Raw genomic sequence first — 24,702 nt, 5'->3', positions numbered from 1 at the left:
TGCTGCATTGCATGCAATTGTACATGCTTTATGCTTCACAAGGAAGCTGTGGTCTCTCTTGTGATGCACATTAGAAAACTTCCCAGTGTAGTGTTACAAAAGAGAAGAGCAATGGGTTTCCCATTAGAAATTAAGCCCAGTAACCTTTACAAAAGCTAAGTAATAGGGAAATAGGATTTTCCTTTGGGCCAGGCAATCGGCATAGCACCCAACGGTGAATGATTCCTTTTCTCTGTGCTCTAGCTTTTTCTGATGAATGTATTTCATTTCCATTTTGCTGAACTGATGTAGTTTCAAGGCTGCAGCTAATTCACACCCCATGGAGGCGGACTAGCCTCTTTAAAGCAAGCCAAACACAGAGCATGAATCACTACTGTGATATAACTGCCAGGAACCTAACCTCGTGCCTGAATACTTTGTGTATTTGCAAGTCACGCAAATAGGACTTATGCTGGTAGCAGGGCACATAAAGGTTGCATTGCAAGGGTTGAGTTATCCTGCTGTCCTAACCAGTGCATTTGTTTTCTTGGCAGAGACCTGATGCCCAGAACCCTGGATGGGCAGATCACCATGGAGAAAACTCCCAGCTACTTTGTCACTAAGGAAGCACCTGCTCGAATCTCCGCCATGTCAAAGGGCACCAAGCTCATCGTGGTGGTACGGGATCCCGTGACCCGAGCCATCTCTGATTACACACAGACTCTCTCAAAGAAGCCTGATATCCCCACCTTTGAGAGCCTGACCTTCAAAAACAGGACTACAGGCCTGATCGACACCTCGTGGAGTGCCATCCAGATTGGCATCTACGCCAAGCACCTGGAGAACTGGCTCCTCTACTTCCCCATTGGGCAGATCCTCTTCGTCAGCGGGGAGAGGCTGATCAGCGACCCTGCCGGGGAGCTGGGCAGGGTCCAGGACTTTCTGGGCCTTAAGAGGATCATCACGGACAAACACTTCTACTTCAACAAAACCAAGGGCTTCCCCTGCCTGAAGAAAGCTGAAGGCAGCAGCAAACCCCACTGCCTGGGGAAAACGAAAGGCAGGACCCACCCCAGTATAGACAGAGAGGTGGTGCAGAGACTGCGGGAGTTCTACAGGCCTTTCAACATGAAGTTCTACCAGATGACTGGGCACGACTTCGGCTGGGACTGAGGCTGGCACAACAGTGTCTTCTTGTAATTACCCCATGGTGCAGCTTGCTTCTATAAAGATATATGTGTGTATGTAAAATGTACAGAAATCTATTTTATAATAATTTATTTTTAATTTTTAAGTAATTAATTCACTAAGCTGCCTAACCACACTGTCTAGAATATTAGCCCCTAACCTTTTTTTTTAAACATTCCATGGTGTTTAATTCTAATATTGGTCTTTTTATTTTGTTTGGTTTGTAAATGACGGTGTTTCCATTTACCTAGAGGAAATTAGTATTAAAAAGGAAGGGGAAGGGGGGGAAAGCACAATTTTATTTTCGTTACGGGTATTAGGCATTTATAAACATTTACTTGTCATCTTCTAACTCCCTAGTATCTGTTCCCCTACCTTTTGCATGAGATCGGTTCCTTCCTGCCTTCTGAATAACAGTAGGGGAGGGAGAGGCTGTGCTGCTTTTTGAAGCTCAGATGCTTATGCCCAACACAGCAGCTGCTTTACAGAGACGTTATAATGTGCAAAATCCATCAGTCTCCACACTCCCCAGCCATACTGCTGCTGGGAGACTTCTGCTTGCTTCTGTTTCCCCAAGTGTTGCTTGGTGCATAAGGTGCTCCTTTGGAAAAGAGCAAAAGGAGCACCTATAGCATGAGATTTTGCTGTAAGGGAGGAGCAGTCTTATCACTCTGTATGTGGGGTGTGTGGTTTTTTTTTTTTGTTTTGTTTTGTTTTTGTTTTAAACAAGGAGAATCTCCCCCTACTGGCCCAAACAGGTTTCCTGGGTGGGGATTCTATGCATTTTTTAAAACTTTATTATTCTTATTAAAGATGTGAAATGCTTAGTGCTGGGTGGAACTATGCCGTAGTAAATGCACTTCAGCTCCTACATGTATACACTCACCTTGTGCGTTTTAAAATGGGTTCCGTACTAGTGTCGAACATGCAGGCAAAGCATCTGCTTTGACACACCAAAAAAATCAATAGAACCACAGGAGCCATTAGCAAAAGCCAGGGTATGAGTCTGTCACTGATTTAGTGTCCCCGAAGGCTTGGGTAGGGGACACAGTGAGTCCATGCACAGCTGGGGCTCTGAGGTAGGTCACCAGTGCAATGACTGTGTGGGGATGGGTGGAGGGGGGGCTTCAGTCTTGTTCCCCTTGTATGTTGTCTTGTCCACCTTACATTTTGGTCTAATACTTCATCAAGAATCTCTGTCCAGAACAGGCCTCTACCTGGAATTGGGAGGGGATGTTACCAGGCAGGATTCAGATGAATCTGTAGAACTACTTAGGGACACTTGCATAGTACTTGCCTGCATCTACTGCTACTGGTCTCTCATTTCACATGCAGTATGTTCACCCTAAATACTTGGAAAATAAGACCCTGAATCACACACGGCTCTGTCATTAGTCCAGACGGCTCTTTACTCAGAGATGTAACCATTGATCATTTAAATACATAAGCAAGGATGGGACAACCAGTTAAAATAAGAACCCAACGTTTTGCCTGTAGTTTGAACCAAACACTTCTTGAGGAGCTGAGCTGTTCAGAGGAGCGTTTCTGCTCCCTGAAGTTTCTGCTGTCAGGCCAGGAATGGAACCAGAAATGTTGACCCACCCCCAGAATAGCTATTCTTGCAAAATTTACAGCCCTGGCAGAAGCTAGCAGTGAGTGAATGAATCTGATTTTCACTAGAGTTCTGGCCAAATTTTGTAGGCTTAGGTGGTATGGATAATTCTCACAAACTTTGGGTGTCTGTCCTCACCGCCTGAGGTTCACCCATCTCTAATGGACCTCTTAGTGACTAGGGTAACTGCAGAAAATCCCAGTCCTAATTCCCATTGAATTTAATTGAAGCAGGGCCTTACCATTGTTTCAAGGCAACTACAGGGTACACAAGGCTAGTTTTGACTTCACTTTAACCCTGAATATCGATTAAACAAGCTATTAATTGCACCTTTCATACAGTGTGCAGGAATGTCTATAAATACCGTATAGTGGGAGCAGCAAGGTATTTGCTAAATAAACCTTATGATGTCACTGTGTAAGTAAACAAGTAAAATATGTGCAATGTAATAAAATGCCAGACAACTGCATGTATAATGCTGCGGCAACAGCAAATGGGTAAAAGATACATGATTTCATTATGTTGCTAGGTTGGTTTCATATGTGTCGCCAATATATCTTAGCACCAGGCTGAAGCCACCCCCTATCAGCAACCCCTCCATTATAATACCAGATTACTAAACAATACCCAGCTGTGGTGGTGGTTGTCATATAACATTCCTCAGATGTTGCTTTTACTTTAACAGCCTCCTTGCTCTTGTTTGTCCGATACAGCTGTCCACTACAGCTGCTTAATGATGGACATGCAGATGCAATAACTTTCCTTCTGAACCATTCAGTTAACAGGCCCATGTTGCTCTTGCTGGGTCCAGCTCTGATCTCACTTACACTAATGGTACTGAGAGCAGAAGCCAGCCCTCTGTCTCTGTAACAAAGAGGTTTGCAGTAAAATGCTGCCCCTTGAAATGTGGATGGATCTGCACCCATTCCAAACCCCAGGGGTGCTTAGTTTAACCTAATGACTAACAGGGAATTTTAACTTGTTTACAAGAGCAGTGTAATGTCATGGCAAGTAAAGGTAGATACAGAGTCAAAAAGTTCCCCTGTCCCAGCTCTCCTATTTATCAATGCCACTGGGAAATGTGGGGGGAGGGGGCCATACCCAGGTCAGTGGGCGAGGAGAAAGACCGGTATATGAGAGCACCCTCAAATCCCTTTGCAGTGTCAAGCTCTATAATGACAGTCTAATTTCAGTCAGTTTTGGAGCATAGTGCAACCTTTGATTTGGTTTTTCCTCTGAGCTTTTCCCACTCCGTGGAAAGGTGAATCTCGCCTGTGAAACAGTATTGTTTTGCCATAGGCAGTTCCATCAGCCGAACAACACATTAGCTAATACTGTGAAAAGCCACAATAGAGAGTGTGGCATCTTCATTACTGTAGTGCAGAGTGAGCCCTGGGTTGCAAAACTGAGATGAAGACTCAAGGGGCATTTGGATGTGTGTATGTTTTCGGCCCAGGCTTTTGCCATGGACTGCAGGTCTTGGGGTCCACCTCTACTACTGAGTGATAAATATACTAGCATATTCAATTTACCATAAGGGCCTGCTAGCTTGAGGGTCTTGAATGATTTCAGAAAAAAGCTTTAGATCTTGTAAAGCAGCATCTTAGGACACTAGTTATTATAGAACTTGAATCCCGGCATCTTCCTAATGCAGAACTTACGCAGTGTGTTGAATTAAGCTTTGCACTCTGGTGGCCCTGCATGGTCACTCTCCAGCTGTTCACTTAGCTGTCATGAAACCAAGATCACTTTCTGGTGAAGTGACAACATTGTCCAACCATGTGATCCCATTTCTTCCAGTACTTGGCAAACTTCAGGTATTTATCACTTTGCCATTTCTTCATTTCACCTCTGTTTCCTTCGGTTGGTTTTTTATATATATATACTGGAGGATTTAGGTGTCCTGATCTCTCTGTATATTGCTTTCTTTGTAACAATTTTTGATCTCCTGATGCCTTTCTGAACTGTACAAAATTCACGAGGCTGTTGGCTTAGTTGGTATAATCAAACCTTGGTACTGAATGGTTTCATGAGGCAACCATGTTGGATTATAGAAATATATGGTGTTTGATACTCTGAATACCTTAAGCAAATTGCTAATCTTGGCTGAACAGCCTTTGTAATGAAGTTTGTATGAGACCAATTAATATAAAAGGGCTTACCTAAGCAATATGGCAACCAAGATTGGATTCCCTGTAGTATGCATCTGGGTTGCTAATAATGGACACAATGCTATCATCGTGTTTCGTTTTCTTCAAGAAGGATAAACCGTTAAACTCAGAGGTGTGGTTAGATTTTCTTTTTTCACATTGTAACATTAATTTATGGCTGAGTTTCATTCAGCCCTGTATTCAGAAGTGCAGTACAGATATTAGCGATGTGTTGTCTGTAACATGGTACTATAGAATAGCCAATTTGTTTTTAAAAGAATTAAAAAAATGTAAATCAAGTATTTTGTGGTATGTACAACACAAATTAATTTTACACAGAGAAAGATGTTTCTAGGAAAATGAAATTCTGATAATTCATACTATTTCTTTGTATGAACAAATAAAATATATTTTACCAAATCATAGACACACTCGTCCTTTATCCACCTCCACAGGTTACAATGAAAACATCATGTTCCATGCTTATTTTGGTAGCATTTGGGGTTGCATTCTGCCATCGGATATTTGTAGACAACTCCCATTAGTGTCAGTGGAGGCTGCATGTGTGAATATAGTCCTTAATTCAGCACTGAAGCATGTGCTTAAGCATATGATTACTTAATTGAGACTTAAGTGCCCTTCCTGAACAGGACTGTGTTCCTGAACTGGGGGGCCTTATTGAATAGGGATGGGCTTCCATGGGTTAAGCATGTTCTTAAGTGCTTTGTTGAAGCGCAGCCGCAAGGGCTGATCAAACTCTAATTGAAATCAGTGAGATCAATTGACTGTTGACTTCAGTGATGCAGAATTAAGCATTGAGGGCCTGATCCTGCAGAAGTTGTGGGCCCTTAGCACTTCAGTGGGAGGTGAGGGTGCTCAGCACCTTGCAGGAGACCATCATAGGACAGTTCGTCCCTCTTGCCAGTAGATTGAGTGCCTTGAATTACAGAAATACGTTCTCACTAGGGATAGAGGAGGCCTTGGCTGGTAACACATAGTCAGTATGAAGAGACAGCAACTCAGGAACATCAACGATGTAATTAACATAGTGAATTTAGCATCTTATGCTACTGTCATTATAGTCAATGGGAGTTGCATCAGGTGTAAAATTCACTATATAGTAGAACCTCAGAGTTACAAACTGACCAGTCAACCACACACCTCATTTGGAACTGGGAATACGCAATCAGGCAGCTTCACAGGCAAGAAACAAACCAAAAAAACCCAACCAAATATAGTACAGTACTGTGTTAAATATAAATTACTTAAAAAAAACAAAACAACAGCATTTTCTTCTGCATAGCAAAGTTTCGAAGTTGTATTAAGTCAATGTTCAGTTGTAAACTTTTGAAAGAACAACCATGATTTTGTTCAGCATTATGAACATTTCAGAGTTATGAACAACCCCCATTTCTGAGGTGTTTGTAACTCTGAGGTTCCACTGTATTCACTGCGTCGCTGATGTTCCTTAGATGCTGGTCTGTGTCAATGGGAGTTTTGTCCTTGACTGCACTGGAACAGGACCCAGTCTTTAGTGTTAGTAGACTTGCTGTATTAAGGGAAGTAGAAAGTAAAGTCATCTATTTCAGTGTTTCCCAAATGGTGTATCTTGACCCACCTGGGGCATTAGGCCTGGCTCCCCACTCTGGGGCATTGCAACAGGGTTGCAGTGCCACTCGTGTTTGGCTGTGCCACCCATCCATGGTGACCATGTGTGCTAGGTCACAATGCCTGGAGCAGAGAGCCGAGCCCAGCCCCATCAGACAGGTGCTGCTGCAGTAGGATGAGTGCAGGGCAGGCTGACTCTCCAAACACCCTTGCCTGGGCCTCCCTTTTGCACCAGGCCAGGATTAGGGTTGCAGTGCTGGGAGAGGGGGTGCTGCTGTGGGTGGTCGGTGCCCTCTTAGCAGAGTGAGGAGGAGAAGGATGCTGGCCTATGACCCCCCGCCATGGATCTGCACCCTGGGTGGGTTGCAAAACAAAATGCAGTTGGTGGGTTGCCTTAGTAAAATGTTTGGGAACCACTGTTCTATTTAACCAGGACCGTGAACACTATGGGCTCAATCAATGCAAGCTGCTCCTGCATGGTCCCGCTGCTAGCAGCATCGACAAAACAGCTGAGGCCCCATGGCCCAGATCCTCGCTTGGGGGTGAGGCTCCAGGCCCATGTCCATTTAGTCCCTGACATCTTTGTAGAGGGCAGTTCTGAGAGCAGTTTTGTGACATGAGGGCTTGTCCACTAGGAACTGGACAGAGCCCCAGGGCTTGTCTACACTATAGGTTATGTCGGTATAACTTACATCACTCAGTGTGTGATTAAGCCGCTCCCCTGAGCGACGTAAGTTACACCGGCTTAAGTGCCAGTGTGGACAGCGCTATGTTGGCAAGAGAGCTTCTCCTACCAACATAACACCCACCTGTTGCTATTTATTATGCAGACAGCAGAGAAAGTCTTCACCACACGTGCTATAGTGACGCAGCTGCATTGGTGCCACTGTAGCACTTCTAGGGTAGATGAACCCCCCCCACCAACTACAATTTCCAATCCCAACCTAACTCTCTTGTTGGGTCTTCCTTTTTCCCGGGGGAAAAGATGGCAAACAGGACTGCCTCTAAGGAGAACTAAACTCAGACAAGACATCTCTAAACACAGGTGACCTTTGGTGATAACCCTCCCACCAACAGCAGACCCCAGGTGCTGGGTAATAAGCTGATATGGAAAGATCAAGTAGACTCTGCCTAGATCCTCAAAGGTATTTAAGTGTCTATCTCTTAATGATGTCAGTGGGAAATAGGTGCCTAAATAGCTTGAGGATCTAGGTCTGTCTCCCTGTTTGAAAAGGGCCTTCAAGGTTTTGCAGCTCAGCATGGCATCCTTTCATTAAATGGAATGAGGAGACCAAGGGAAAGACTAAGTGCAAGGAGAGGCAAGCTCCTAAGAGAGGTGTGCTAAAGGGATTTCCCAAAAGATAGGGTGGCCAGAGGGTGCTGATAAAGGAGACAAGGCTCAGAAACATCAGCTGGAATGGAAGAAGATGGATGACCTGACGGAGAGAGATTTGTGAATGATACGGTGATTGAGATGCTGTAGTTCAGGCGACTCCTGTGGCTGTTTGCAGAACATACTATTAAAACAGCGTGATTTAATTATTACCAGTCTAAGTTATTAGCCAAACAGGATGCTTTTACTATATTAACCAATTGTAGTTGAGAAAATAATACTTTGTCAGAATACCAAGACTATAGTAAATGAAACAATGAATTCACACTACGGAGGCTCTTTTGAGTAATGTTGATCACCATTTTGGCTCCTGAACCACTGAGGTCTAAGTATCACTGCTGTAGTTTATCATGTGATACGGCAGCATTTGGGGCAATGACTGTAGTGATTGCTATTATATGGCAATTGGTGTAGGAAGCTGATTAGGGAAGTCAGGATAAAGCTGATGATCTATGGCCCTGTGAGGGGTGTACAAACCCTGCACGAGATAGGAACGGGTTAAGGCAGTGCTGTGGGCTCAAGTGCCCCTCGCCAGCATGTTGAAACTGGAGGATGAGGCTAGACATCTGATCTCCCAGCTCATGAGGAGAGGTCCGGTCAAGGGTGTGCCTGCAGCCATACCTATGAACTGTCTGAGTGTCCAGAGAGAGAGGTGGGCTAGACTATAAACAATTGCCACAAGACACTTTCTGGTGACGGCCCAGAGGCCTTTGAGTTGGACTGTGGCTTGTCTGAGGCCCCTAAAGGGAGAGAGGCTGGTAGCTTTAGGACTGGTTTCTTCATGTTTCCTCTCAACCCTGGAAGGGACAAGCCCAGCTAGAACTGCCGATGCTGTCTGCCCCCTTTGGATGACTGGAGCCTGAATGAGCACTTGACCCTGACACACCCTGGGGAGGGGTAGGCCCTTAACTACGTAGCCACTCAGATCTTTGGTTTAGATTGCATAAATGAAAGCAACTTTTTGGCATGAGACAAATTCTGGACCAAATCTGGCTGAACCTAAGTTGGATAAAACTCCCAGAGAAGCTTTGCCTTACAGGATAACAGATGTGCATGAAGATCAAACACAGCCTTGTCTATGCATGGCAGAAGACATAGCACTATGCTCTTGGTAAATTGTACAACGGCTGCACATTTTCTTGTTCATTTGTTCCTCCCCTGATAACAGCTAATGTGGCAGAGCTCATTATGTCAGCAGCAGCAGCCAGGCCAGTGGTCCTCGAATTTAGTCACTCCTCCTTTTAGGCTAGTCACTTTAGGGGCCTTCACATATGGGTGGGCTTGTGCCCGTGCACTTCCTGGAACTTAGTAGGTGCAGGACTCTTCAGCTCAAGCCAGGGTTCTGCAGGATGTGAGCTAGATGTAAGATCTGGGTTTGGGTTGGCTAAGGAGGAAGGTAGTGCTACAGATGCATTACTCACAGCAACTTGGAGGGGACAGGGAATGGAGGTGTCATTTCCTTGGGAATTAAGGATGTGTGTGAGAGGAACAGAAACAGTAGGCAGGAGTTAGGAGGCAGAATGTAATGACCCAAACAGGAACCCAGAACTATTACCCATACTCGCGTGAAAAGCACCATGAGAGCTTTTCTATCACAACTGGTAGGGACACATTATCATGAGCATAGCATCTCCCCATGCCTTGCTGGGGCAGTGAGATAAGTACTGACTCAAAGACAAAAGAATACTAATGCCTGAATAACCAGTTTCATCTGCAGCTCTCCTTGAGGGACTCTGCTGTCCTAGTACAAGTTACACGATACACTTCAGAGCACAAAATGCATAGTCCTATGTGGTTAATTATATCCATACACATTTGGCTCTGGTGCTATGGGTTGGGCCCTTCTCTAATGCCCTCAAAACTTTGGCGTTCGGACCAAGCTGTGAACTTTGAAGATTGCCCCTAAAGCTATTAGGATTAGGATCAAATCCTTGAATTTAAAACAGTCTGAAAACTTGAGAAATTTTGGATCTGGGTCTGAACTTCACAACGCTGAACCATCTTAAAATAAAAGTCTGTTGTCATTTCCAAACCATCACTGCCCCATGGCTGATTTACACCATGCAAGATCTTCAGTATGTAAATGATTGAGGTAGTGTGCTGCTAAGCCTCCTTCCCAGCCAATCAGTACAACCCAATAACAGCATTAGCTGGCACTACTGCAAAATGCAAAAACATTAGCAATCTGAATTAATGTGCCTTTCTCCCTGCATTTTGTTATTTTTCCTTAAAAATCTCACTTAGCCATGGGGCAAGTCCATCAATCACTTTATTTAAAGCTAACCCTATTATCCTCCAATTTGTCTGGCTGGGTAAGGCCTACAAAGTTAATTTTTTCTCACGCATATATCTCAAGAGGTAATAATTGTTTTATAATGAATTAGTAAGAATCAACTGTCCCTGTGCAGAGTTAGTACTCTGCACAGTGTTTTAATGGCCTGTTTCTTAAACAAGATAAAACAAAAACACAACACTCCAGTGGAATGTTCCACCTGGAGGAAAACTAAGCCACTAAGCCAACCAGCCAATTTGGATTCTCCACTATTTAGAGTTATAATGACTACATGTGTTGCAGAACAATGGAGGATCCTGGATGCTGATTAATTAGCAAAAGAAGGTTCTCTTGGTTACATGGAATAATGGACAGAGCAAGTGATTTGATGCAGGACTACTGGGTTCTAATTCTCCCTTTAATTCACTCCTATTGATTTTAACAGGCTCTGGATCAGGCCCTGTATGATTTGGAGAAGCCAGCTAAACCTCTCTGCCTCGGCATGGGTCCATCGATATAAAATGGGGATAATGTTTTCCTATTGCAGAAGGCGGTTGCAAGCAAAATAATAGGAACACACATTTGTGAATAATTATTTGATGAAAAGTTGCCTAAAGAATATTATTTGCAACCAGCCAGTTCTAGTTTGCACGGCTTAATTCATGCCTGTGAAGTGCTTTGAGAGGCTCAAGTGAGGAGCACTGTAGAAGTACAAAGTGTTATCGGTTATCAAAGCATTTACAACAATTAAGACAACACCATTTATCTCAGACTTGATCTTTTGCCCATCGTATCAAGAGCCGCTTCAGAGGACACTGACTAGTTGCTCTCGAGAACACAGTATAATCTGCATATTGTTCTCCAATTTCAAAACATGCCATGTTATGGCAGGAACCAAAATTCTAAAATGATTAAATCAAATTTCAAAATTATATGGCCAAAAAATGACATGAGTGATGAGATATATCTGGCTTTCTTGACATCTAGGATACTTATCTTGAAATGTACTTGTCAAAAGCTGAAAAACTTCACCTAAGCAAAGTTAAAAAAGCACTATGTTTCCAACTAATTAAGTAATGTCAACCATATATAATTTATTTACTGCCATCACTCATGTCCACAGCACAATTATCTCATTTTTGATTTCTAATGACTTTCCCTCTCTCATTAATCTGACCATGAATTATATTTTATATATCTTTCTGGCACTGAAGCAAAGAAATGCAATTCTTGTTTAAAGAAATGACCCCTTGGTAATTCAGTAGCAAACCTAAATGATGGAGTTTGGAGCCTGACTTTAATTTCCTGAAGCTGGAGTTGACTCAACCCTCCCCTTGTCATTGGTACAGAAGCTTTGCCTATGTGATCTCCCCTGGGCTTGGAGATTTTAATTGTTCTACAGTGCACCCGCCCTTCTCGGTTGTGATGGAAACTGGGGCAAATGGGTTATGTGAAACATGGCATGCATTGGAGGGCATACTATCCTGTCCATTTCATAACTGGTTAGCTGCTCTACTCAAAAAAGGCTACTGCAGAGGCTACCGTTTGTCTTCAGCAGTGATGACCTTGGTTTCCCTAGGTATTGCACCTGGATCCTTTCCAAGTGTTAAGCTTAGGTTATAGTAGGCTTTGGCCCGTCTACTTTGCAGCTTTGGTCCCTAACTTGATCTTTACAACTGGTTTTCTAGCCTCAGCACCTATCTGGTATCTCTGCTCGCTTCCAAGTCAGAAAACTGGTCTCTTAGGAATAGAGGAATTTCTCTACTGGATCAAACATGGGGTTCATCTAACCCTATATCCCGTCTGACCCCAGCCAGCCTCAAAACCATGGAGCTGCAAATCTTTCTTTTCTGCTGTGAAGAAGCAGAAGCAGAGTTCAGCTGCAGCTAAGTGGTGAGCCCTTAATTCAGAGGCCTATGTCCTCCTCAGTCCACACTCCTCGGTACTCACTCTGCCATGTCCCCCTGTTACTGCATCTGGTCCGCATCTCTGCTCTAGACTGGACCCAAACCTAGTGGAATCTCCAGAGAGAGCCTATTCTCACGAGGTTTCCAGTCCCATTGTTTCAGACCAAAGAAAATCAGCCTAGAGGGTGATGAGCCATCCCTGAGTTACCTCTGAGCCTAAACCTGCTTAAACCTGATGAGTCATCCCTGAAACAGAGAGTGTGATGAGTCATCAGAGGCAGGTCATGTGATAGGCCTCACACCATTCAACCAGGGTTTAGCCAATCCACAGGCGAGGACCCACCCAGGTGCTTCCCAGGCTGGTATATAGGTGCTTAAGGGAAGCATTCTTTCCAGTTTGCTCAGCCTTGCTACTGGGTCAGGAACATTCTAATTGTGTAAGAGTTCTGACAGGCTTCTCATGTTCCAGCCAGATCCTGCTTCTGTTTCATCCTGAGTCTGTTCCTGCCTTAGCCGGCTGCCTGGTGTTCTGACATGGAGAAGCATCCAGCCAGTGGAGGTTTATGCACGTTGAGTCAAGCCTCTGAAACTTTCCTCTGTCACTAACAACAAAACAGATCCTGTCCCTTCAAAGTCACCCAGAGAAGCTCAACATCAGTCCCATCAGCCCTGGGTTGCCACAGGGCACAGCTCCAGTGCAATCTGTGGTTTGGTGGTCCTGTTAGCAAATGACCCAGAAAACAAAAGGCACGCTACTGGCCCTTGGTGTAAAACGCCATTTCTTGGAGGGAAGAAGGAAGCATGCACACCTGGAGTCATAGTATGGAAATACCATTTAGAAGGGAAATACAATGCAGATTGATCCTTCATAGGTGTAAATTGAAGACAGTGAGCTATACTGATTCACACCTGCTGAGGATCTATTCCCTTATCTGGAAGAATAAGGCTGAAAAGAAAACAAAGGACAATATGCAGATGGCTGAAGCACAGGTTTCTACAGAAAGCAGATATGACAGGATAGTTTGGGATTTCTGGAATATCCTCTTCTCAAGGCTCTGCCTCACACTGGGCCTGCTTAGAGGCATTGCAAGGGGTGAAAATGTTTTTGAAACACAACAGGGCAACACCACAATGACTGTGAATGGCTAGTTCAAATTAGATGGGGCTGAACTGTCAGAGTGGTCATGAAACAGTGAACTGTCCTATACTGGCCTGGAATAAGAAAGCTACAATAAGTTACCTATGGGCTGATTGTACACCTGTGGTCCTAGTCACCAGCAGGAAACAGATAATCAGCCATTCCCAGGTTAGTTTTCTGTCCCTTTGTTCAGGGCTCTGTTTACTGTTTTTTACAAATAAGAAAGAAAAGTGTGCAAAAAGTAACAAATGGTCTGGTTAGGGGTTCAGACTGGGGTTCTCAGCCTCTGGTAGCTACTGGGCAGGGCTCTCTCCGACCCTGCAGTGGGGGCAAGGCCAGCTTCAGCTTTTTTGCCTCCCCAAGCGGCGGAAAAAAAAAAAAGAGGAATAAGAAAAACCCGATTGAACTGCTGCCCAAGAGGAAGAGAGGGAGTGAAGGACCCGCCACCGAATTCCCGCCGCAGTCCTGGACGTGCTGCCCCAATGATGGACAGAGTGCCCCCCCTTTCTATTGGCTGTCCCAGGTACCTGCGACTGGAGCTGACCCTGGGTGCCAGTGAGTCTCCAAAAGATCTGCTGGCCTGCAGCCTCCTGCTCTGGTTACAAGAGACAGCTCTCACCTGGTTGATCCCCTTTATATTGTCCAGCGGAGAACGTGGGCCAGTCATGGTCATGCAGTACAGATCAGCTGATTCCTAGCATCAGCCTGCTGGGCGTCTCTGGAGGGCAGGATCAGCAGCTCCCTGTTCTCCCTCCCGCCCCTGCCAAGGCTATTAAAGGGGCAGAGAGCCCTGTTACACTGACGTTACCATTTCAAGTGGTTTCTACAACAGCAGTAGTAGAATGCGTGGCTGCAACTGACTTCCGTTTCCCATGTCTGTGCTTCTCTTTCACGCATTCTTCTGGAGACAGGCCATTTGCCAGCTTTCCAGGGCTCAGCTCAGAAGGGTAATGTGGCATGAATGAAGCTGAGGGGTGTGTCACATTATCACAATTAACATGGGGACACACTGATCTATGGGTTACAGTCCAATAACTGAGGGCTGAGCAACGGTCCAGGCCTGCCTGCTCTGCCCTGCCAAGTGCCCTGTGTTCTAAAGAGACTGAAAGAGACCATGCTGCAGGCAACCTGCTCTGGGAAATGCAGCATTGCTTTGGTGTATGGCTTGTCCTTCCCTCCCTAAGCCAAAGTTCTGAGTTCTAGAGGCACTTAGATCAAACAAGGAGCCCAAACTGCAAGCACCGAACAATGATGGCTGTATCATACTACATACTTTGTTTTCTTTGCTTGGCATATTTAAACTTGCCAATCAATGATTTATGGTTGATAAAGTAATGAATACGATAAATGTGGCATTTTAGACTTCCGGATAGTTAATTCTGTATAAAGCTGGTCAGAAAGTCTTTGTTTTCTGTGGAAGATTACAGTGAAAAACTCATTTTAATCTACGTTTTCTGTGGAAAATGTCAAGTTGAACTTTCCTTTGACAAACCAAAAACTATTTCAGTTTTTCAACAGTCAAAATGTTCTTTGGAAAAAAGGATTTAGATAGAAAACTTTTGACCAGCTCTAATTGTGACCCAGCTTCGGGGAGAAAGTAGCTTGCTGGGACTAAACCTGAGAATCTCAGTCTTGAATGCACATGTCTCTACAGCACGAGTTTAACAAGCCTGCTCTTCCAGCTGGTGGCTGAAATGCTCACATCCTCTGTGGATCAGGCACACAGGTGGTTGTGTAAGGTATATTTACCACCTGTCTGTTTTAGGTACTCAGAATGCCAAGTGCCAGTCAGAAGCAGGAATTCAAGCAGATGTCTCAGCTCATACAGAATTTGTCTCTCTCTGCTACAGCAAAGAATGGTGAAAAGTGGATTTGAAATGCCACAGTTGCTGCCATGTTGGCAGAAAACTCTAGGTCATCTACTGCAAAGCTCCTATTTGCGTTCATGGAAGGATGGATTTGTAATCTGTCCTCAGATGTACGTTTGTATTCTGTCATCGGACTGGGTTCAGTGGAACATATAGGAAGGAAGAATCTGTGCTGTCTGATTTGTTATGAAAACTTTGTGAACTTTTCCGAAATCTACCCCCCAAGTTAGCAGATGCACCAGCACTTGGTTAGTTATGAGCCATGTGCAACGGTGTGTGCTACTTATTCAGAGGCTGTTGTGGGACAGGGAACTGCAGGCCCAAGAGAGAGAGTCTGACAAAGCAATAATTAGTTTTTTAGGCAAACTTCTTCAAATATCAACATATTGGAACCAGATCCTCAGCTAATATAAATCAGAATATCTCCATTGTCTCCAATGGAGATTGTCTAAGTAACTTCATTAGAGCTACATTTACATCAGCTGAACATCTGATCCATGATCTGTACTGTGTGTAACTGTCTGGTTAGATGCAGGTTTTGGGGGGATACTAATGGGTACCAGGGCAGGTTGGCTATTTTCCAACCACGCCATCCCTAGCAGCCGTACAGCACTGGCAGGGTTCGATGCAGATGACATATACGATGGTATGGCTACAGATGTGTAAAATGACACAGTTGTACAAGACAGCCAGCTGGCTGTCAAACCACAGGAAATTCACACGCCATGTAGCAGGATAACATTATTTAGCCCTGGAGGGGTAACAGTGCAGGGATCTCATTACATTTACACAGTACATGTTTGCTGTATACTGCTTTGTTTGAGAGCAGGCTTGAAAGCTCTGTTTAAGTATCCTGATGGAAAATAGACTGTATTTATGTGACATCATCGAACAATAACCTCAGTATGTTCTGAGCAGTAGGACTGAAAATGGGAAGAAAGAAAAGAGAGCCTGGTGAAATCCCACCTGGGGCCTCTAGAAACCCATAGGGTTGAACTGCTGGGGATCTCAGAACTTTGGGTTGAGTTTCCCCAGGTTGGGGTGGAAAGTGTGTAACATGCTGGCAAAGCATGTCTGTGTCCCCATCAGTAGCTGATCCTCTGTGGATAGCCACCAGCTAATGGAATTAGTCCTTTTGCTCAAGTGGTAGTAGATTGTGGATGGAACCAGCAATCCAGGGTTCAGCCCCTATCGATGACCCAACCAAGGAGTTAGACACCCTAAATACCTTTGAGGACCTGGGCCTTGGTTCCTATATCTGCATATGATTCTGGGCTGACTGTTGAGCATGAAAAAAGTCTTTCCCTGGGGCGTCAACACCTCTGCATCCTTATCAGAGGAGGGATGGTCTTGTGATTAAGATACATTCTAGGGATTCCGGAGATCAGAGTTTTATTCCTAACTGTGCCACAGGCTTCCTATGTGAGCATAGGCAAGTTACTGATCTCTAAATGGAGATAAAAGGTACCAACCTACTTCATATGGGTTCATTAATGTTTGTGAAATATTCAGACACTATGGTTGGTGCTTGTTTAGACACAAATGTATGCTGTTTGCTATTCAACATCCAGCATTGTGCTCTTTAAAAAGTAAACAATTCCATGGGACTTAAGGTGCACCATGAATAACCAATAGGTTCGTCTCCCCAGGGGCTAAAAAATATGGGCTATTTCCTCAGTCAGAGAAAATCAGCATTTTTCCATTGACTTCACTGGAGCTCGATCAAGTAACCCTAGGCATAGGTGCTAACTTCTGCTGGGAGCTGGTGGGTGCTCGACCCCCATCTGTCCCCAGTTCCCTCTGACCCATCCCCATTCCAACCCCTTCTCCAAAATTCCCGCCCCAACTCTGCCCCCTCCCTGCCCTATTCGACTCCTTCTGCAAATCCTCACCTTGGCCCCACCTCCTTCCCTGAGCATGCCATGTTCTCATTCCTCCCCCTCCCTCCCAGAGCTTGTTATGCCACGAAACAGCTGTTTTGTAGTGGCAAGCGCTGGAGGTAAGTGGAGGAGTGGGAATGCGGTGCGCTCAGGGGAGGAGGCAGAGGTGAGGTGAGGTGGGGGGATGGGGCGGGGACTTTGGCTGCCAGTGGGTGCAGAGCACCCACTAATTTTTCTCCGTGGGTGCTCCAGCTCCAAAGCACCCACGGAGTTGGCGCTTATGGCCCTAGGTGAAGGTCTGGCCCTATATGTTCATGAGCTATCAGACCAATACTTATCAATAATGAATCCATTCCTGGAAAGTGAGATCAGTTTGTGAACAGAACAGAGGGATGCATTTGTTAAAGAATTTATTGCAAAAGAACACAATGACCAGCTCAACAAGCTAGATGAGCCACTCAACTCAACTCAGTTCGCTGCAAAAGGTAAAGTGAGTCACAGGCTAGCATGTGAGCATTGGCAGCAATGGGCAGCCCTTCAGACAGCAGCGCACAGAGAAGCAAATTCAGCCCTGGACTTAGCAGTTACAGCTCCCAGTGGAGCTGAATTCATGGAGTGAGTGATTGTGGCTTGCTGTGTGTGACACACACATCTATTATCTTCATTTGTAAAGTTTCTCTGCATCTCACCTCAGGGCAGGTACTTTGGAGAGCTCAATTACAGGCAGCTCGTTGCTTGAGGACCCTTTTGGCACATGTTAGCAGAGCGTGGGCTCTGCAGGCCTGTCAGAAAGCAGAAGAAATCAGTGTGGTTATTAATGTGTCAGAGTATGTACTGCATAACACGAGTGATTATATACAGGATGGAGGGGAAATTAATGAATTCCTGAAGGTGACAAATGGGATGAAGAAATGATGCAGCCTTGACCTGAGGTGGTGGTTGTGATTATTATTATTTCAGCTGTGCTTCGTGGTCCCAACCAAGATCCAGGCCTGATTGGGCTAGGAAGGACAGAATCACATTGTAAGAGGCAGTCTCTGTCCCAGTCGGCTAGCAATTTAAGGAGATGAGACAAAGGAAATAGTTTTGTCCCCATTTGACAAGCACAGAGAGTTTAGGTGATTCACCCAAGTTCCCACAAGAAGCCTGTGGCACAGCCAGGAATGAAAGGCAGGCCTCCCACAGCTCAGCTCACTGCTAGAACCATAAGACTTATTACTAATCTCATTTTTTACAGTAGTATTTAAGCGCCAATCCAGAATGGGGCCCCTTGGGCACGGCATGGTACAAGGAAGAGTAGCATATGGTCCTTGCCTCAAATTGCTGATAATCTAAATAGAAACTAGTTGTCTGGGAAAAAATCAACCAATGCATATTTTTTCCTTCCTAAATGTTCCACTGATTCCTATCTGGTGACAGATGACAAATGTGGTTTTATTCTGCTTTGGGAGTCACGAGTGTCCTCTGCCCAAGATATCGGTGTGGTAGAGTAAGCAACACAATAACAAGCCAGCCATACATGAACTTCAAAGGAAGGGAGGCTTTCTCCTATGATGACCTCATTTGGGGTTAATTTCCCCTTAGCCAGTCTCTGCCTTAGTTCCCCCCCAACTTGGGGATGGGGTGATATTTGCCCATTCTGCATTGGGGGAAGGGAGGGGAATACAGTTTTGTAAGCGCTTGGCGAGCCTTGATTGAGAGGTGCCATCTAAGTGCATAGCACTGGGAAGATGGATTGGAAAGCGTAATGCCATATTTCCTTCCCATAATTAGAATTTCATCATGTAATAATAATGCATAATGATTGATCGTCTCCCTCGGCATCAACGGGATGTTAGTTATTTGCAGGATCCGATTGATAACCTGAGCCGTTGCTTGGACAGGGACATGGTTTTGCATTTTGGAAGGTGAATTGCGGTGCCTTTAAATAAAACTTTTCAAGGCACTAGATCATTAAAGGGTAAATATTGCCGACTTCCTGCATGCAGTGCGCCAGATGTAGCAGAGCAGGGCCAGTGGCTTAGTCACTGTACTGATAGACCAGCTATTGCCCCCGCAGAGCTGCAGCCTCAGGGTAGGAGAAGCAACCCTGACGAGCTGTTTCCACAGAACCCCCGGGATGCTCTACTGCACAGCCCAGCTGCTCTGGCCCCAGACACGACTTGTCTCTCGGAATATATTTGTAGCTACAAGGTATAATTTATACATAAAGAGACATAGGTGGCGAGTTAAATGGGCCCATGGTGCCTGTGCTCCACCAATATTCAGGAACGTGGGTCCGGCTCCACCAATGTTTGGGTTTATATTTTCAGAGCCGTCTCATCCATAGGATGGACTGGGGCAACCACCCCAGGCCCTGCGCTTTGGGGGCCTCCATGCTTCAGGGGGATGAGGGGTCCAGGGAGGCGTGCGAGGTTAGCGAGCGGCCTGGTGCCAGCAGCAGTGAGCGGCCCGGCCCAAGCCCGCTCCACTCCACTCCGCCTCTTCCTGCCCCTCCTCTGCCCCACCCCACTCCCACTCTATCTCTCCCACCAAGCTCTTACCCCTACCCCACCGGGAACTGTCGGGGCAGGGCGGAGCAGGGCTGGCTGGGGTCAGGTCATTCACTGCTGCCAGTGCAAGGAATCCTGCTAACCTCCCAGGCTGCCCTGGACCCACATTCACCGAAGCGTGGGGCCCCCCAAAGCGTGGGGCTGGGGACGGTTTCCCTGATCCGTCCTATGAATGGGGCAGCTCTGATTGGACCCATTCTTGGTGCCACCAAAAATGATACAATCCTGGCGCCCATGCACAGAGAGATTTTTCAAACATTCTTCTGAGACTTGCATGACAAAACCTGAGTTTGAGACTCTGGGCATTTCCCTGAGGGATGCTGGGGACCCACACACCCAGCAGAACTCTTGGGTGTCCCCTGCAGCAGCCAATAACCTACTCTGCAGAGGCAGCTGTGGCACGAAGGCAGCGACTGCAGGTAGCCTCAGTGGAATGTCACCAGTGGCTGCAGGCCGCACTTGGACGCCTGAAGGAGGGACTGCTGTGCTGGGGTGGGGGAGCTGATAAAAGGGGGCCCAGCTGGGGACATCCCTTCCCCAGAACTGTACGGGGAAGACTCCCCACTACACTAGGGGCAGTAGGACCCAGGTGCTGCCTCCTCTTTCCCAGTGTGGCCAGGCAGGAGTTTGCCAGAGACACCAGCTGGTAGAAGCAGCCTAAGCAGGGACCTTTGGCCGCTCAGAGAACTTGTGCAGTTTTGACTGGACTTTATCTGTCCCCTGCTGATTGGCTGTTTGCGCCAAGCCCCCTGCCCTTCACCGCCTTTTCACTCTTTACACCTGTCCCTCCCCATCTCTTCTCTGCCCTGTCCCCCTTTCCCTTCCAGTTTCTTTCCATTTAGCAGATCTCTTCCTAACTAAACCCACCACCCCTGAAAGTTGTGTACCTAACATAATGTTTGCTGCCATCACATTGTTCACACTGCTTGTGCATGCCTACCCTGCCCCCGATCCAAGCCTCACCCTGCTCACCATCGCCTCCATGGCTGCAAGCGGGGAGTTTAGGCAGAGTTGGGCTCCATATCACACTTGGAAGTGTGGCCCCACCTTGCGCTTTCTCATGCAGCAGAAGCTACACTGATTCAACAGTGCTGATTTCCCTTTACACTCACTAAGATGAAAAGAACAAAAATTTCCCTGCAATAACATGCCCCCCGCCGCTTCCCAGATACGATAGTCACGTGGCACATTTCTAGATTCTTCCTCTATGAGCTATGGGGACCATAAAAATGGAATAATTATTGTTGTGGTAGCAGAGAAAGCCAAGGAGATGATACAGACTCCTCCCCCTAAAAGGTGACAAAGCTGGATAGGCAAAGAGTCATTGCCCTGCTGTAAAAGGGAGCAATTCTTAAACACTGATCAATTCCCTGAGAGGTTAATCAGATGATGTGTTCAAGGAAGGACAATGACTGAGGCACGTAATCTACTCATCAGTTTCTGTTAATCCGGAAATCCCTACTCACACAAAACTCTCATTGAAGTCAAAGGCATTTTGACTGGGGCAGGGCTGAGTAAAGACTGGACAAGGACCTTAACCTTTAACCCAATCAGACTTCTCATTTTCCTGTAGCTTCTTCTGTCAGAAGATCTCAAAGTGCTTTATAAATGTAAATTAAGATTCATGAAACTGTGTTCAGAAAGGCAATTATTACTATTCCCATTTTATACACAGTTCTGGGACTGGTCCATGGTCATACAGAACCAATGGTAAAGTTGGGAAGTTGTGGTACATTGAGGACTGTATTGGAATTGCAAGCTATTTCTTTGGGAGTGTATGTGTGTGAGGATCAGGGTGGGGCAGGTTTCCACTGCTTTCAGGCTAAGGGGCTTTGCAGTGAAGCATGAAATCTGGGCATAGCAGCAGTCTGGAAAGAGCCAGCTTCGAAGATGTTTTTTGCTCTGCCATAGAGAGCAGCCTGCTTTGTCTCTCTCTGTTTTTTATTACTGTGTGTTATTGTTATGGATTCTAAGATATACAAACTAGTGTAAGATTCTGAGTTACATAAAGTAAACCTTCCAGCAGGAGTATTTGATGTTTTTATATAATTTCGCTGAGTGTGTCGTGACCATAACCAAAGTGACTCAGCTAAGGACACACAGTAAATTCTACATTTCCAAAACTCAGTGAACTCGGTAGGGTACTTCCACATTGAGGCATGGACACCCCAAAACTAAAGGACTCAGACTCAATGGCTAATCTGGAAAACATTGACCTATCTGTAAAAGAGTCAAGACTAGAACCCAGATCTCCCGGCTTCTACGCCTTTGCTTTCACTTCCAAAGAAAAGTCCATGTTATCCTTTGTATCAAAAAGCAAAGAAACATCCTCTGAGTGCAATATACTAGAAAGAGTTATCTCTTTCATTGTCAGCTATGCCTCTCAATTTCTTGCATGGTTATTTTAGGCAGCCTTTAATATAAAAATGTTAATGAAGGTTACTCAGGAACGTAACCCCAGTTGACCTAAAGTGAGTATTAGATAAATAATAAATGGGAATAAAATATCAATGAGCGGTGTCTATAGCCACCATCTGTTTTCTTACTGGCCTGCAGCCATACCTCTAGAGGCAGTGATCTCATAAGCTAAGTAGGGTCAGCCGAGGTCCGCTCTTGGATAGATATAGATAGGAGCTATACACTGGCACAGAGTGTGGGTGTCTGTCTGTAAGGTACCCGCCCAATTCAAAGACAAAGGGAAAGATAAGCAGGGCATGAACATCACAAAGGCTAATCTCTGGCTGAAACCCTAGTACGCTGTTGATAAAAATCACCGTGTGCTCTGCACATGGATTAGTAGCAGCTCCTGCCTCGGTAATGTTCCTGGAAGCTTGCATGACGTACTCCAACACTTTTATAGGGTGATGAATTGCAGAGAGGGGCTACAGCCATTTCTTGGCAGTACAGCAAGATAAACACCTAAACAAATGGGGATCTGTGCTAGCCTGAAGAAAGAGCAAAGGTGCCTCCATGTTTGGAAGGGTTCTAAAAATAATCTCAGGAAAATTTCTCAGTGACAGGGAATACTCAGACAGTGGCTTAGGGACAATTGATGTCAGTGGTAGTTTGGGGAGCAGATCGAGGGCAAATGCTTGTAGCTATTCACATGACTGAGAGGGAGAGAGCACAGGCTCAGACTAGAAGGAAAGGGTACTTTGTTGGGAGATCTGGATTCCTTGGCCCATCTTCACAATGGCACGGCTAATAAGCTGTGAGATTTAAAGGTCCCTGGTGGTACAAAGAGGCAAATTTTCAGGCACAGCCCCTGATTTGGCACCCAGACATAGAAGTATTTGTGCTCTTGGTTGTGCACTTGGACCATTTTAGGCATTGAGATGAGGGGTCTCTGGATCCCAAACTGCCTGCTTTTGCTCATAAATGTGAGTGGATGGAACAACTTTAATAGAATCATAGAATATCAGGGTTGGAAGGGGGTCATCTAGTCCAACCCCCTGCTCAAAGCAGGACCAACCCCAACTAACTTTGCAGGCTCAGACCTGAGCGGTGCTTTGGGCTGCAGTTCAGGGTGCTCTGTACGCCTACCACAAACAGTAAAATCTTCACCCACTGGAACATCATGCCTTGTGTTCACATTTGCACATCCCACTTCAGGATGCCTGAGGTAAACTTCCTAGCAGAGTGGAGCCCAAGAGACAAAGTTGGAACCAGAATGAAATCTTCCCAAAGTTCAACGTGTTTGAATCTGGCAGCTTGATTCAGGGCCACCTCAGCTTCCTAGCTGTTGTTGAAAGGGGCCTTCTGTTCTTTCCTTTCGCAGGCTTGTGTGCGCTCCACTTCCAGAGCCATCTTTCCCCTATGCTCTCAGCTAGGGCTGCAGGAGAAGAGTTTTTTCCCCAATCTAAAGCTGCTCAGGAAAAATTGCCTGACTGATTAGCACAAGGGCCCACATTCTGCTCTCACCTCCTGACCTCATTATCACTCCTTCTCAGTCCTTTGACTTACTATTTTTGCAACTCGCTCGCCACGTGTTTGCTACCTAATGCTTATTTGTGAGGGATCTGAATAAACACCTGGCATTGCTATGTACGTCAAAACTCCTTGAGGTCATCACTTGGAGAATGGCATCTGTCTCGTCCAGCCAAGCCATTGCCTGGTGTCTCAGGGGAGCACGGCTTATGGAGTGACATCAAACATGGAATGAGGCTCCTCTGTGGGCACCGGTGGTTTAGATAGTTCTTTCGAGTTAGCTGCAGCCAGGGAGCTGGTCACTGGGAGTTACTGACACACAGAGAGCCAGTGCTGAATAATTTGTTTTAATAATTGGCCTTGGCTCTTGCTTAGGTGTTATAAATGGCAGGCTGTTGACAGAACCACCTCCTGGTGTTTTGGGGGAGGCGTCAAACTTCCGTGGGCAGAGAGAAGGGCTTAGTACAATGCTGTGTGTGCGCAAGCGACCTTACCCGGAATATGGTACCCAGATACTGTGCAGATGCTGTCATTAGAAACATCTAGTCTGATAGAAAATCTTGTCTATTTCTGTGAGTGCAAGGATCTGAAAGATGCTGCTTTACACTCTGGATTACTAATGAAAACTGAGTAGCACAAGGGTCCACTAATGACTTTTCTTTTACATATTTTGTGTCATGTTTGTTTATAATAGTAATAAGAGGGCTTCCTACTGGGGAGAGCACTGGATTGGGACTCAGGAGACCTGGGTTCTCTGCCTTGCTGGGTGACCTTGGGCAAGCCATGTCTCTTTTTTTGTGCCTCAGATTCTCCATCTGTACAATGGGGATAATGCTACTGACCTCCTTTTGAGATCTTCTGCTGCAAAGAGCTATGTGTTATGTGTTATTATGTATGACACCTTTTGTATCTGAGGATCTCAAAGCTTTACATTAGCAGATATGAATTACAATCACTGTTTTACCGTTAGGGAGAAAGTGACTCATCCAAGCACACAGAGCAAGCCTGTGGCCTAAACTGGAATAAACCCCAGGCACCTAACTCAGTCCTGCAAGAAACGCCTTAGGTGTCTAAGGGTATGTCTACAGCCCTGATATCTACATGGTGGTTTTATAGCTTGGAAACCCGAGCCTAAATCAGCTGACACAGGCCAGCCACAGGTGTTTAATTGCAGTGTAGCTATCCCCTAAGATGCCTGACTCCAGGCAGCGGGTTCCTGTTCTTGGAT

At 45.6% G+C, this 24,702-nt stretch overlaps 1 protein-coding gene and 1 long non-coding RNA gene across 2 annotated transcripts in view; one reads left to right on the top strand and one right to left on the bottom strand.

Moving 5' to 3' along the window:
* LOC116832186 (heparan sulfate glucosamine 3-O-sulfotransferase 3B1-like) overlaps positions 1-1,157 on the top strand; it is a 41,581-nt gene extending 40,424 nt beyond the window's left edge. The window contains exon 2 of the mRNA XM_032792724.2: positions 534-1,157. Coding sequence (XP_032648615.1) covers positions 534-1,152 — 619 coding nt within the window. The 3' untranslated portion in view covers positions 1,153-1,157. The remainder of the gene's footprint in view (positions 1-533) is intronic.
* The window catches only part of LOC142047658 (uncharacterized), a 370,347-nt gene that overhangs the window by 265,917 nt on the left and 79,728 nt on the right, over positions 1-24,702 (bottom strand). The gene's annotated exons all lie outside the window — the stretch shown is intronic.

The sequence above is a fragment of the Chelonoidis abingdonii genome, chromosome 13 (genome assembly GCF_003597395.2).
Source record: "Chelonoidis abingdonii isolate Lonesome George chromosome 13, CheloAbing_2.0, whole genome shotgun sequence".
NCBI lineage: Eukaryota > Metazoa > Chordata > Testudines > Testudinidae > Chelonoidis > Chelonoidis abingdonii.
Note: the sequence above shows the minus strand (reverse complement) of the source record. Positions and strands in the feature narration are given on the sequence as shown.